Raw genomic sequence first — 15396 nt, 5'->3', positions numbered from 1 at the left:
AAATCCAAACTTTATCAAATGGGAATGCAACTGTTTTCCTTCAGGTAAAAGGGCCCATTTGGCAGAGACTTTGAGGGTGTTGGCACAAAATAAATGAACAGTGCGAGGATCCCTTAAGTGGGTTTCATCAGGAAATGGCCAAAAACTCTTAGTTTGCTCCATGAGTGGGTGTACTGAGTAGCAAATGAATAAGCAATTGGAGGGAAAGGAAGCTGCTTTTTTAAATGGAATTCGTTGATGAAGGACTGGAAGGAGGTCCAGCAGGACTCAGAGGCGTTGAGCGGCGGCACTAAGCCAGGTTTCTAAAGGCACCATCGGGAAGCCCTAACATTTGATTTCACCTTAAGGAAGCCCTACCATCAGGAAGCCCAAAAGTGGCGGCCGGCCTCCACAGATTGGGCGTGCGATAGGGTGAGGTCATCATGCCCTGAGTTCGTTTTTTGCGTTTCTCAGGGTGTCTCATTGCGGTGTTGTGGCCACTACGACCAACCCCTTCTTCACCCCAGTGAATCTCCTTCAGGCCGCAATTAACATCTCGTCCTCCACCATTTTTGAACCCTAACCGCAGACCAGAGAAGCGAGGTCAAATCACGAGCAAATAATGTTCTCTCGCAAGAATCGCAAAACATAACAAACCTTCAAGAGTAACTTCTTCGTCGCAAATCGTCAGCAACCAAAATTTTCCGATGTTCGAATCATCTTCCTCAAGAAATTTGTACACAGTAAAACCCAGAAATTCTACCAACAAATCTTAATTTTAAAATATTTAATATTATAAAATTCCACGTATAAACCCACATACTAAAAACTTACCATCTCATTTCACCACTTGTACATAATTTTAACACCGTTAGTGATTTTTAACGGCACGGGTTAATTTGTTTGAAATTAGCACTTATAAGGACCCAATTGGAAAGTTTTAAAAGAAAGGGACCAAAATGGGAATACCTTATGAAAATAGGGACGCCTAAATAGTTTTAACCTAATATTTATACAAAGCTATAGATAACTAATTACTATTTTTATGTTAATTAAATTGGAGATATAATTAGAAAAAGAAATGGTTATTTTAAATTTTTTAAAATATCAAATGAAAAACAATATTTTTATTGAAAAACAACTATTGAAAACGAACGCCAAGAGTATTTAGCCAGATTTCTTTTTATTCTTTATTCATGAAACACTTATAAATCTTATTTGAAGACATTAAATTCAGCATTATGAAGAAAGATGGTTAATAATAACAAACAAGTTTAAAAATAATTGTAATTCAATTCAAATCAATAAAATTAATTTTAATTTAGTAAATATATTCAAAACCAATATCTATCTTCTATTATATTTAATCTCTAAATTTTTAAGAGAAATTAAATTTTCTTCATCTTCCGATTTTAGGCATAATTTAATTTCTAAAATTAATAAGTGTAATGCTTACTATGTAATGAGAGTAGAGATTAATGTAACTCAGATATCACACTTGAAATAATATATAATTTTAAAAGAATATGTACCTAAGATTATTAGAATTATCTCATGCATAATTATAACATTAAATACAGACTTAAATGTTTATTTGGTCCCTATGTTAAATAGATTTTTTCAATTTAGTATCCAGTTTTAAAAGGACATAGATTAGGTCCCAAAGTTATAAAATTTGTATGAATGAAGTCATGTTCGTTAACTTAACAGTAACAGAGTTAATTCTGTGCTGACGTGACGAATAAATCAGAATTTTCCTCTCTCTCCTCTCTGTGTTCAATTTTTTTTCTCTTTTTCATATTAATGGTTTCAATTTATTTTTATTCTTTTTCCCCACCGTCTGCCCATCTGCCCATCGTGTGCCCACAATCAGAGCACATCCACTGAGCTTTCACCTTCCCCTTTTTCTTCATCACCGCTGCATCATTTCCACTCAAATCGCTAGGGTTTTCATCTCCATCATTGCGATTGCTTTGCTACACAACTGGGTGGGCGTAGATGTTCCCATACCTGCTCCAACCGGTGGTGGCGATTTCATTTGTTGGTGTGTGAGGTCAGATTCGAAAGAATCTGCCATTGCATAGTAGTGGGAAAGGGTGCTAGAGCTTCCTTGGGGGATTTTTTTTGGCTTTCGTTCCTTATTTCTGAACATAGTAAAGTTCTTTTGGGATCAAATATAATAATGTGTTCCTGGACATGATTTATATATTTTGGGAAGTGATTTCTTGTCTTGTTATTTGAAAATATTACTGTTGCTGTTTTTCTTTGTGCTCCCCCACTGATAATGTGCCTTCCTTCAACAATTACTTCTATGACCATTATTTCTTAAATATCTTAGATTCCAAACATTTATGGCGCATTGCCTTCACAGACTCTTCATCCTTGGACGCAGGTTTGTCTTTTATTTTCTCCGCTTGTGGATAATCCCAATATGTCTCATTGATTTTATTGAAGTAAAATTTTGTTGGATCCAAATGACACCTGCATTTGGATGCAAGTGGAGAGGTCGGAAAATGCAAACGTTGAGGCAAATAAGCTTGACGGTGATGCTGAGGATTTTTCCAGAGAAGTTGTTGAGTTCCAAGAATAGGCGGTGAGGAGGGTTAAGTTGTTGATGAGAAAGGGATTTCACGTTCGAGGAGAGATCCAAGCGTGAGACGAGTGAGGCAGGCGAGACTCAAAGGGAACTCACTGAGAACCGGTTATTCTGGAGGTAGAGATTCCAGAGGAAGAAGAAGGAGAAAAAATATATTTATGAAGATATAAAAAAAAAGCCAAAACATTGCAGTAAAAGCAAAAGAGAGAGAAAAAATGCATATTTTTTCGCCCGTCATATGGAAATTAACTCCGTTACCGCTAATATAACAGAAGGGACTTGATTTATATAATTTTCAAAACTTTGGGACCCAACGTATATACTTTTAAAATTGGATACTAAACTGAAAAAACTCACTTAACATGGAGATCAAATAAACATTTAAGCCTTAAATATGTACACATAATTGAATCTTATGCTTTTGAGAGTTATATTACATTGAAAATAAGAACATAATATTGATTTCCAAGTTTGATGAAAGAGAAAGCAAAAACTATCTAATTTTAAGTTTCAACACCACTTTCGTCCTGCATGAAATCAAATGAAACATCTTCGTCTCATTACACTATTAAAGTGATCATTGCAACAAAAAAGAAACACACGTATAAACAAAGAGAAAGGAGAGGGTGAGCTAATGCATTAAGAAAGATCATATTTTACTTTTATAGAAGTAAGCTTATAACACAAATAAATTAATCAATTAAAATCATTTATAAATTTGACATAAATGTATTGATGTTGAATTCGTAGGTATCTACACCCGTGTATGGTGAAACCATTCAGAATCAATTCCAATACAATCATAAATTGTATCATCAAACTAACAATGAATTATTGTTCATCCCATAAATACCTAAATAAAAGTATTTCAAAATTGATGAAATTATAGTCTTTGTTAGTTGAGTATAGTTATTAAAATTACTTCTCTATAATTTCCACACTACCGTCAAACATTTATAGCCAAGAAACAACTACTAAACTAAGGACATCATGCTTTTATTCATGACATATCCCACCTTCTTTATTTGAAATTGGAGAATTATTAAGAGTGTCATGATCATCTCCTCTTTCAAAGCATCCTACATCAGTACATCACATTGCTGAATACTACCATAGAATTTATCCATTAGATTCATAAAACTACATTAAGCACATATACCATATTCACCATTAATAACACACTCGTCATCATAATATCACACATGAACAAGCACTATACATGTTTACCATCCTACTTTAACCATATTCACATTATTTGAAAATCATCAAACATCACATATTAATTTGTTAAAAATAAACATAATGCTAAATAAAATAAGAGATTAACTTCTAAAATTACTTGCAAAATTGTTTTTGCCTTCCTATCATGTTCAATTTCACATGTAAATTAAATGACTAAAAACACAATTAACTCTTTTTTGTTATTTAACACTTTTCTCGAGGTCATTAATTTAATTAAAACAACTAAATTTCAACACACAACGATTTATAGTAGAATAAAATGATAAAAATAACTACTTTAATTTATAAAAAAACTAAATTTAAATTAACATTCATTTAAATAGTAAAAATAAAAATGTAATTATTTTAGTTTAAAATAACAATTACTTAAACAATAAAATTGAAAAGAAAATATATACACGAAAAAGGTAAATCTATTTATGCATACTAATGAAAACACATGTCTGTGTATTTATTTTTTTAATTATAAAAGTAAATATAAATATTTTTTTAATTTATTGTGAATGATTTATTTATTTATTTTGTAGATATATTATTTTATTTTAGATACTTTTTTTAGTTTTAAAAAATATTAATTTAAAAGAAAAGTTGAATAAAACACAATTACTTACAAAATAAAATTGGTAGGATAATTATTTTAATTTTAAAAATAATTATTTACCAAGTATACGATTGAAAAAAATATGAATACAAAAAATATAAATTATATTTATATAATAAATATATATGGACAAGTGTTTTTAACAAAAAGAATAAAAATGGCTTGCGTGGATCATTTTATATTAATCATATCTCATATTTATTAACACGTTAAAACAACTAAAACAGTAAAGAAATAAAAATAAAATGACGATCGCATTATGTAATTAAAAACATTAAAAATTCAATACAAAATATAAAAATGTTAAATACTCAATAAAAATTTAATTAAAAAGTGATCCTTTATATTTTAAAAATTGCTTAACAAACCCCAAACTGTCTAATATTTATGCTGTCAAAATTGTTTAATTTATTTTGCTTTTCTCATTATTTCAATTTGTCGTCGTTCTTTAAAGTGGACCCAGTTAACCTCTTCCTTCATCTTGCCAAGAGAAGAACAAATTCATGATTGAAACATAGGTTTTTTGTTTTTGTTGTTGAAGGTAATTTTAATGTTGGAAGTGCATCTGATGAGTATAGAAAGAAAAAAAGAGTGACAGAGACAAAGATGAAGTGATAAACTTGGAAAGTTATTGAACTTAAGATTAAACTCACATAATCACCATTTAAAATCGGTTTAAAATAAAAATAAAGATCAAAGTAATTTTTTTCGAAAGTTAAATAATTAATGCGGATAAGAGAGTTTGTATAATTTAGCTTAAGAATTTCATGCGGCGAGGTGGGTCCATGCGAGGAGTGGAAACAAAATCAAAATTCTTTGTCTTTCATTCGTAGGGTTTGAAACGCTCTTTGCGATAATAAACTACATTTGGGGATTTCCCCCCGCATTGAAGCAAAACCTACTTCTCCATTGTTGCAGTTTTCGAATTACAATGGCGCCTCCTACAAAATCCGTGGAAAGCGAGGAGTGGGGAACTCCAACAAACAACCTCTGGGTTGGAAATCTGCCGCCGGATGTCGCCGATTCCGATCTCATGGAACTATTCACTCCGTACGGTTCTCTCGACGCACTAATTTCCTATTCCCCACGCACCTTCGCTTTCGTGTTGTTCGGACGCGTCGAAGAAGCCAAGGCGGCGAAAACAAATTTACAAGGCGCGTCGCTGCGCGGCTTTCAAATCAGAATCGAATTTGCAATACCGGTTTGTGGGAACTGAAAGCGTTTATCGTTATGATTTATATTTATTTTTCGTTTTTTTCACAATGTGACTTTTAATGATGGTGATTAAATAATAAAACGAACGTAATGTGTTTTCAGGCAAGACCGTGTAAACAGCTATGGGTGGGTGGTGTTAGCCACAACGTAGCGATGGAGGATTTGGAAGCGGAGTTTCGTAAATTCGGTAAGATTGAGGATTTCAAGTTCTTCAGAGACCGTCGTACTGCGTGTGTTGAGTTTCTCAATTTGGATGATGCTACGCGGGCCATGAAAGTCATGAACGGGAAGCGATTAGGTGGTAGCCATATTTGTGTGGACTTCCTTAGGTCACAATCTATGAATAGGGTAAGCTTCTTTTGATTAATTCGCTCTTTCGTTCATTTTCCAATTTTTTTTTGTTAATTCGGTTGCCTGTTAGTCTACATGCATCTTGATGTGTCGTTGTTGTGTCTGTAAAGTAGTTTCATTGAGGTCAGTGGAAAGTGGTTGTTTTAAGCTTGTGTGGAATGAAGATGTTGTTTTTCAGTAAATGTGAAATTATGTTAAGATCAAGATTCTTGTACCTAAGGAGGGTTCATAGACTCAAAAACACGAGATTGTAATATTAATTATAATACTCTAGCTTAAATACAAATGTGCTGTCACACTCACGTGTGTGTGTTTGATAGAGAGAGATTCAGAGTCAGATTTAGCAATCTAAATTCAATTGGTGTGGGATCAGGGTATAGATCATAAGGTCAAACAATCTCTCTAAATCTTAATCATTATAACATTGATCAATATTACCACATATCTGTATCTTCCTAAATCTTTGTAAATAGAAAAGAGGGTTTTGTTTGCTTTAATTTAGAGCTTTTCTGATTTCTTCAATGATGTCTATTGGATGTCAGCTATAACAGTTTCAACAACTGTTACTTTCATGTTTTATGTGGAAACTGTTGAACTGGGTTGTTTCCTTGTAAATCTTTGGCGCTTTAGCTTTTTGCTGCTTAGCATTTTCTCTTCTGCCTATTATTCTCATTTACCTATTGCTTCCTTTACCGATTTCTATAGGATTTTATGGTTGACCAAGTGCAGTTTCAGGCTAGACCACAGGTTAGAGTTCTGCAATCCTAATTGAATTTGTTTAGTTCTGTTTATCTGTAATTGGATACATGCTGTGTTTATGTTTTGGTCAGACATGCATGCACCACACTTTGTTAGGAAGAGTGGGTTCATAAAATGATTAACTTTTTCAGTTTTCTATATGCCTCTTACTTGGAACTTTACTAATGTTCCTTATAAATACTCATTCGTGTGTCACAGCATTTACAACCTTCAATGGGGAGGAATAGTCCACCCAGTAACATTTTGTGGATAGGTTTTCCTCCTTCGTTTCAAATTGATGAACAAATGCTCCACAATGCCATGATTTTGTTTGGTGAAATTGAGAGAATCAAGAGTTTTCCTTCTCGACATTATTCGTTTGTTGAGTTTAGAAGCATTGATGAAGCTCGCCGTGCCAAAGAGGGCCTTCAGGGACGGCTTTTTAATGATCCTAGAATAACGATTATGTATTCAAGCAGTGATACAACACCTGGCAAAGATTACCCTGGATTTTACCCTGGAAGTAAAGGGCCTTTACCCGATGGATTAATGAACGAGCTTCCATTTAGACCACCACAATCGGATGTATTTGGTCAAAATCGTCCTATTGTTCCAAATAATTTTCCAGGGCAATTGCCACCTGGTGGTATAAGTGGACCTACTGTCTCGATGCGACCTTTTGTTCCCCAAGGTCTTGATCCTCTTAGCAATGGTCCTGATTTTAATGAGATGAACACACTTCACAAATTTCAAGACGGTAGCTCGAAAATGGGTCCAAGCTGGAAAAGGCCATCTCCTCCTGCCCCTGGTATGCTTTCTTCTCCTATGCCTGGTATTAGGCCCAGCTCCGGTCCATGGGATGTACTTGACACAAACCAATTTTCAAGAGATTCTAAACGTTCAAGGATAGATGATGCTTTGCTAATTGGTGATGCTTCATTTCCTTTAAGAAATAATGATGACCGTGGATTAAGATTAGAACAACCATTTGCAATCGATCCAATTATTGATGGAGGTGGTTCTGGTCCAAAGGGTCACCTTGGTCCAGTTGGCACTAGGATCACTTCTGGAGTTCCTGGTTCTGTCCAACCTGATATTGATCATATATGGCGTGGAGTTATTGCGAAAGGGGGAACTCCTGTTTGTCGTGCTAGATGTGTGCCTATTGGAAAAGGGATAGGCACTGAGATGTGAGTATAATTTTCCCTTTTCTTTTGACTGTCTTAGTCCGTTTTTTGAAACTCAAGGGATTGGATGAAGGAAATAGTTTTGATACACATAATTGTTATTTTTAATCTCCTGTTTCATGCAAGGTCCTCATGCAGCATGTAATTTATCCTTTGCATGCTGTTTCCTTACTGTGAAGCATTTACCTTGACATGAAATTTCAGTGTTCTACAGTGTGTGCAAGCTTTTCTGTTATGTTTTATTATTCTTCCTGCCTATGGTTAGGAAGCATAGTCTGTTTATTGTTCTTGCGAAGTCTCATGTTCCCGAACTATGGTTTAAAATTTGTAGATGAAATGTAGTTTCACATGATGTGTGTAAACTATAATCCTACTTATACATAATAGTTTTGGTATGAATTTGAATGACAACTATTTTGAAAGTAATGCTAAAGGAAAACCATCACTTTATTCACTCTGTAAAATCTACGTGTGTACAGATGGGCATCATTGCCTTCTATTTCCTTTATGCCTACCCTTTCGTCTGTCCTGGATAATGTTTTTATAGCCTCCTGCCTCTACTTTTTCAGGCTACTCTTTTTGCTGTTGTATTTAAAGTTTGTTTTGTGCTTTTCCTGCAGTCCTGATGTTGTAGATTGTGCTGCTAGAACTGGATTGGATATGTTAACGAAACACTATACTGATGCAATTGGCTTTGAAATTGTTTTCTTTCTCCCTGATAGCGAAGAGGATTTTGCTTCATACACTGAATTCCTTCGTTACCTTAAAGCAAAAAACCGTGCTGGTGTTGCCAAGTTTATTGATAATACCACCTTATTTTTGGTACCTCCTTCTGATTTCTTGACCAAGGTTTTGAAAGTCACGGGACCTGAACGATTATACGGTGTGGTTCTTAAGTTTCCACCAGTTCCAAGTAGCACATCTATGCAACAAGCAATGCATTTTCCTTCGCCCTCTACTCAGTATGTGCAACAGATTCCCCCTTCACAACCAGAGTATGCTTCAATCTCTGTAAAGGAGCAACCAATTTTACCAATGGAATATAATAGATTGTTGCACGATGATTCTAAGCATCTGCCAAAACCACTTCATCTTGCGACCAGTGTCACTCCTCCAGTTCATTCTGTTCCAACTGATTATTCTTCTAGTTATACAGCTTCTGCATCCCAAGCGGGAGTTACATTGACCCCTGAACTTATTGCAACTTTAAGTTCGTTTCTCCCTTCAACTATGCAATCATCAACAGCTGGTGGCACAACGACAGTGGTTGGTCCCTCTACTATGAAGCCACCTTTTCCATCTGTTGCATCTAACGATGGAAATCAATCTCATTTGTGGAAACAAGATCAGCAAACTACGGATCCACCTAGTTATCGTCCTCAACAGTTTGGGAGTATTAATAATGCTCAATATCATCCTTATCCACCTGCATCTTCTACTGGGCACCCTGCTCAAGTTGTCTCTGGCAGTGCTCATTTCCATGATGCGGCTTCAAGTCTTCAGCAGCTGGGAGCTTTTTCGTCATCTACATCCTTGACTAGTTTCATTATACCTCCTCAAAATGGACAGGAAGCTGTTCCCTCTCAACTCAGTCAACAGTATCAGGTGGAAGTGCCCCACAGCAATGAGAAAGGATATGGAGTAGTTCAGGGAACAGATCCCTCTGTTCTATATAGTTCTAAGGCATTCCAACAACCTAATAATCTTATTCCTTCATCCAACCAAGTTTCCAATGCTGCTTCACAGCAACACATGAATTCAGAGCCCCCAAATCAGCAACTTCAAACTGCTGGCCAGGGAATCTCTGAATTGGAGGCTGATAAGAACCAGAGGTACCACTCAACACTACAGTTTGCTGCAAACCTTCTCTTCCAAATACAGCAACAGCAAACCCAAGGAGAGCATGGACCTGGAAATCAACAATAAGAATTGTTTTTCGTGAGTAATCATCCTATGGCTAATTCTTTTAATTGTTCTTTACATCGTAATAAGATTTGGTTGATTTTTTTCTTCACATCTAGGGATTGTGAGCATATTGCATTATTTTCCCAAATCTTTTTATGCCCCAGAAATAAACAATATTGCTTGTTACCTGTTGCATAGCTTAGTTGCATATTATATGGATAAGTCATCTCTGGCTTCTAAATCTGAGAATCATGTAGTAGTAATATGAGAAATGATGCAAGCCCTCAGTATTTTAACTTAAAAAGATAAAATTATCACTTGTAAGCAAATGTGAGTCTATGCTGTTATCCAGTTCTGTGAGGATGGTCTTATGGATCAGGGTATTTCTATAGGGGGTCGGGGATGTGGAGAGATTTGAGGAGAAAATGAAGGCTTAACTGATAGATTTTGTGGGTAACTTGTTGTTAGGCTGGGTGTTTCCTTTGGTAGTTTTTCAGTCAATTTGTTATTTGTTATCAGGTTGGGTGTGTTCTATCTTGGTAGGTTTTGGCATATTTATTTACAATGGTACTTTTAAATGTAGTTATTGATAATATGGCATGTGGTATACTGTACCAATTGGCTGCAGCTTTTACGTGTCACGGTTCTGGGGCCATATATTCTATATGTTGCATTTTGTTTTGGAGTACATATGCTATATAGAAAGTTTTCCAATGTGCTGTTCAGGTGATAGAAACTCAATTTGAATATTATTTAGCCAGAAAAAACGGAGCATGAATATAGTATTACAATCAACTTATGCTTGCATGCTACTATGTTTTCGTTTTTCCGCTTGAGGTTTGGTTAGTAAGTCTAGGTCCAGCTCTTATCAGCTGGCCAACAGCCAGTGTATGTCATCTATAAAAGCACTGCAAGCTATGATGGGTCACGTCACGTGATCAGAGGCTTTGTGCTGTATAAATAGAGTCAAAAGGAAGAGCGGAGACCTGCATGAGACACCTGGGAACAACAGAGTATTTTTCCAAAAATGACCTGACAAAAAGTAGGACAGGGTTGGCTGGAAACTAGAAATGGGTGTCTTTCTGTCAATAAAGTGTGTTGAAACAGAAACCCCATGTTTCTTATGAAAGCAATGTTAGGGAAATAAAAAATACCCTTAAGAATGGTTTATAATCATAAAGCGTGGTGTGTAGATGGGCTTTTTTCCTGTAGAGGATAGCTTCTGCAACAGCTCTATGAGATAGTGCCCAAGATTACTTACAGTCAATTGCTGTGATAGGAAATCACTACACGACGTGATGTTCAAATGCCACAGTGGTTCATCTCGTTGCAACCATTTCTATTAAATACCATGCCTTTTAGATCTGAGGATATTAAGTTATACACTCAAGTCCTAACTCATTTAAAATTGAAATATATTAAGTTAGACTTTAGATTACTTTCAAGTTAGCATGTGTTGGATTTTAGATGTAGTTTTTGTTTTTAATTCATGATAACATTGTTTTAAAAAACCAAATCAGACCTGTCAGTTTGACTGGTGAGGTGACCAGAGCCAGTATGTCAACTTAAAAAGTCAGTTCATCTCAAATCAGAAATAGTGAGAACTAATTGAACTGGCCCAAAACCGGGAATAGTCAGTACAAACCCGGTTTGAACTGTTATATTCATGAATCAGGTGTTGCTGGAAATTGCGGTGCGATTTTATCCAAGGGTTTCTCTCCTTCTGAAGCTGGAGAACTGTCCCTAATACCTAATATGGATCAAAACATAAGGGCATTTCATGGATTTCGACTGTGCTTCTCAATTGGGGCTGCACTGCCTCTAATATTGTGTCTGCTGTTGTGCTCTGGCGCTATATTGCCACTATTTCTGCAATTAATAACATGGCTTTAAATGCTTTTTTTTTATTCCTTTAATTGTGAATTCTAGGATACAAAAAATTCTTTTGTTTTTGTTGATAAATATATAATTTTTTTGCAGACATGCTATTGTACTGTTAGATAACAGTAAATTGTATTTGGATTTCCATGTGTACATCGTGTGAAAATGAGTGTGGGTACACCGTGGTTAGTCTAATGGTATAGAATGTCATAATGGTGGTTGACCAGTAATATTTGCAGTTTTATACCACTTCTGTTCTGTTATTTTTTCCTTACGCACATAAATAGAATTTCACTGCTAGTTGTAGCGTGACATTTATTTCCTGCCCTTTATTGCTATATTTAGGAATGTACATTTAGGCTTTGCATGGCTACCCTTTCTGTGTTTATATCTTACTTTGTCGATTTTTCTGATTACAGTTTTGCCCCGTAATCTGTTAATAGTCCCTGGAATGCTGCTTGTTAAGTGTACATGTTCCTCCATCATCTTGGATATCTTCTAGAGTTGCTACATTCCTCTCACTAACATTTGGAAAATCTTATTCAGGTATGTTAAGAAAATTGGCTACCTCATTGCACAGTGCTTTAAATTTTTGTTCATGGAAGTCATGTATGCTGTTTATGGTAAATTACAGTTCATGGAAACCATATCTGTAGTTCTATATTCTGTATGAAAAATGGTGTAGGTTCTGTTTCATTCTTGTTATATGTGTGTGTATTATTATGTGCAATAGTTTTTCATGTTGTTTTATTAAATATTTAAACCTAGGACACAATTTCTTGTAGTAGAAGTCTGTATTTTTTATTTTAATATTTTTTTCTGCAAGAGTCTAAGGAAATACATCAAGATGGGTCCTGGATTTGTGGGAATGATTCAATTCAATGATTGATGTTATAGTTATGCTTATTAGTTTTCACTTTTTCTTCAATTCGGTGTGGCATTGTGTTAGGTTAGATGTAATTGATTTTGTAAATTTCTGTTAAATTGTCATCAATGGGAAGGGGGCTGTCTGGTGGGCGTTAGTTACTTTTAGGGGTTATTAGGAACTCTGTTGGGAGTATTAATAATGCTCCCACCATAATATTTGTTCAGTACAGTCCTTAGTACATTCCTTGGTAGAACAATGCCAGTAAGTGACCTAGTTTCATATATGGTTTCATACGTATATAGATACATCAACTGTGTAACAGTTACCATACTACAAATCTTAGAGTGCTTGCGTAATGATTCAGACAAATCAAGTAAATACCTCATTTGTAGTAGACCTCTCTGTTTATTTCTGAACAGTTGCATTAAATGTATCCATTATTATTTATTTCTGATTTGTTTAAATTAGTTGTCTTTAAATTCTCTAACATATGCCAGATTCGTTTTCTCTGTTTCCAGTGTTTTTCAGAATGTTTGTGTTTATTTTTTTAATTGCGTGGATACAAAATTGTAACAAAATACGGCATAATAATTAAGTTTTGAATATCACTACGCTGCAATTGCACGATGATGACTTGTTTTAAATGTTGTTTCCCAGTATTTTTTAGCTGTAGTTTTAGAACACTTTCTTTCCCTAGAAGGTTAAATATTATTAGGCTTGGGAACTCAATCACACTATAACTTATTTCTGAGTTGTAATTTGAACTATGTAAAGGATCTTCAGTGTGCTTCCAAAGATTATTTGAAGACACTTTCTGATGAAATTTGTAAAGTGAGTTGAGTTACTGCTATTTACTGCTTTCTCGTCTAACCATTCTCATGGAACGATTAATAGAATCTAATATTTTTGTACCAAATGCCATTTCTGATTTTCCCTTTTTTTCCTCCCACGCTTCCTTGTCAACTCTTTCGTACCCAATATAATATGAAGATTTGTTTGCATTCATTCTATAGCTACTGAATATATCCTAATTACTTCATCAATTGGCTTTAGAGGATAGGTTTTTTAGTTGATCAGAGGTGAAAATTTCCCTCCTAAATGACCTTGTTCATTTATTGATTGTTTATGCTTTATCCTAGGCAAGAAACATTAGATGAAAAACATGAACCCCCCTAACTGCATTTTTCTAATTTTATTGCCAATGCGTAAATACCCACGTGATTGCAATAGACGTGATTCAACCTCATAAATTCCATTCCCAGTTTAATAAAGGATAACATAATGCAGAATGATTTATACCTTAAATTCAACACCTGGACCGGACTTGTATTCTCTTCCTTTCTTAATGCGAAGATAAGTATTCATTGCAATTCCTTCTAATGCTAGTTGTTATCACTGCCGATAAAATTTCATCAGGATGATAAACTCCATACTGGATATTTAGGCATAAATGTTTCATGTTATTATTATAAATGTATGCTTTTATTTCCTTGCAGAGCAGTCAAAGTCAATTGATTAGGTCTAATTATTAAATGTAGGAAAGTGGATCTGTCTGTGGGTATGGGTATGGGTGTGGGGGTTCTGGTTTACTCCATAAACCAATGTTGGATAACAGGTATGGCTTTGATAATCGATTATATCCTAGAAGACGATTATCATTTTGATTTCATTTTAGTTTTATGATCCTGCAATTTCAATCTTTTTCACCAGTACTTTTCCTCGTTCTGCGTTTGGTTAGCATACGAAACATTAGGGAACCGTTTACTTCCAACAATTCCTGTTCATCCATCGGGATGGCCATTGCATATTTATGTTATTTCATAGTTGAGTGAATTACTGCGGAGTACTTACTGTTACTAACCATGCTTTTGTGACGCGTTTCTGAATCAGAAAATTCTCTTGTATTAATTCATTTTGCTCATCATTTCCTGCATAAAGTTCGCTTCCAAATCACTAAACATATGGATAAATAAGCAGGGAGCTTGATTAAAGAATATTAACGTATAAACCGTACGGATAATCTGATTGTAGAAAAAAAAAAGAATAGTAAAACTTAATTTTGGATTATTGTTTTCCTACTGGTTATTCATTAGTCTGAACATTTGAAGAGCCGTTTGGTTGCGCATTAATGATCTTAAAAGTTTCATTCAGAAAATAATAATTTTTCATTTGCCTTAATGTTGATGAGTGGTGTGATTTACTTTGAATGAGAAGGTTTGGTGCAGTAATGGATATGAGTCCTAATGTCCACTCTCTGTGGAGTTGTAGGTGATTGCTGAGTGCGCAGTACTTATGAGATGAACGTGTCCCTCTGCCGCATCACCTCACCACCATATTTAATAAATACAACCAACATCATTTTTCTTTTTTCTCTCTATTACCTTTTTCATTGCGGACAATCTTCTCAAACCTTCTTCTTATCATCATCATCATCCGCTGCTCTACTTCTTTGTATTTTAGAAAGGTACCCCCATGTGACTCTCTGAAAAAAATTATGTTATTGTACCATTTTCTTTGTAGAGAAATCTACGTTTCGGTCATTCATTAGCTCGCGGATCGTTTACTTTGATTTCTGAACCATGTGATTTACAGATACAATACTTTTCTATCATAATAAACTTTGAATAGTTGCCGATGGATTGATTGTTTGAAAAAGAGTTATTACATTTAGCGTTGCTTCACTTGACTTTCTTTCGCAATAGTTTAATGATAATTAAGCCAACTTTCGTTCATACCAGATTGTTTGAAAGTCATGTAATTAATGAACCGTAACTACTTATAAAAAATTATGAACATTTCGAGGGAATATTTCTGTTAGAAAGAACGATATTAC

The 15396-nt window shown here is 34.8% G+C and overlaps 1 protein-coding gene across 4 annotated transcripts; it reads left to right on the top strand.

Moving 5' to 3' along the window:
• Positions 1-5172: 5172 nt before the first annotated feature.
• LOC106778472 (flowering time control protein FPA-like) lies at positions 5173-15202 on the top strand. 4 transcript variants are annotated; one of them, XR_001377062.2, is made up of 7 exons: positions 5174-5619; positions 5736-5981; positions 6690-6731; positions 6942-7912; positions 8530-9847; positions 12115-12241; positions 14832-15202. XR_001377062.2 is itself a non-coding variant. In XM_014666442.2 (6 exons), the coding sequence occupies exons 1-5, from the start codon at positions 5350-5352 to the stop codon at positions 9833-9835; spliced, it is 2835 nt and encodes a 944-aa protein (XP_014521928.1). In that variant the 5' UTR covers positions 5174-5349; the 3' UTR covers positions 9836-9847; positions 12115-13193. The 4 variants fall into 4 exon arrangements, 1 of the variants encoding a protein (XP_014521928.1); XR_002666204.1 differs by lacking the exon at positions 14832-15202 and adding an exon at positions 14102-14813; XR_002666205.1 differs by lacking the exon at positions 6690-6731 and having other exon boundaries at positions 5173-5619.
• Positions 15203-15396: the final 194 nt, after the last annotated feature.

The sequence above is a fragment of the Vigna radiata genome, unplaced genomic scaffold (genome assembly GCF_000741045.1).
Source record: "Vigna radiata var. radiata cultivar VC1973A unplaced genomic scaffold, Vradiata_ver6 scaffold_332, whole genome shotgun sequence".
Classification (NCBI taxonomy): Eukaryota; Viridiplantae; Streptophyta; class Magnoliopsida; order Fabales; family Fabaceae; genus Vigna; species Vigna radiata.
The sequence above is the reverse complement of the archived record's forward strand: the minus strand, read 5'-3'. Positions and strand labels throughout refer to the sequence as shown.

Excerpts from the sequence above, each read along its gene's own strand:
- LOC106778472 (XM_014666442.2), top strand. The coding sequence starts at position 5,350 with ATGGCGCCTCCTACAAAATCCGTGGAAAGCGAGGAGTGGGGAACTCCA. Across the intron at positions 5,620-5,735 it reads GAATCGAATTTGCAATACCG|GCAAGACCGTGTAAACAGCT; the intron begins GTTTGTGGGAAC and ends ATGTGTTTTCAG. Across the intron at positions 5,982-6,689 it reads GGTCACAATCTATGAATAGG|GATTTTATGGTTGACCAAGT; the intron begins GTAAGCTTCTTT and ends CGATTTCTATAG.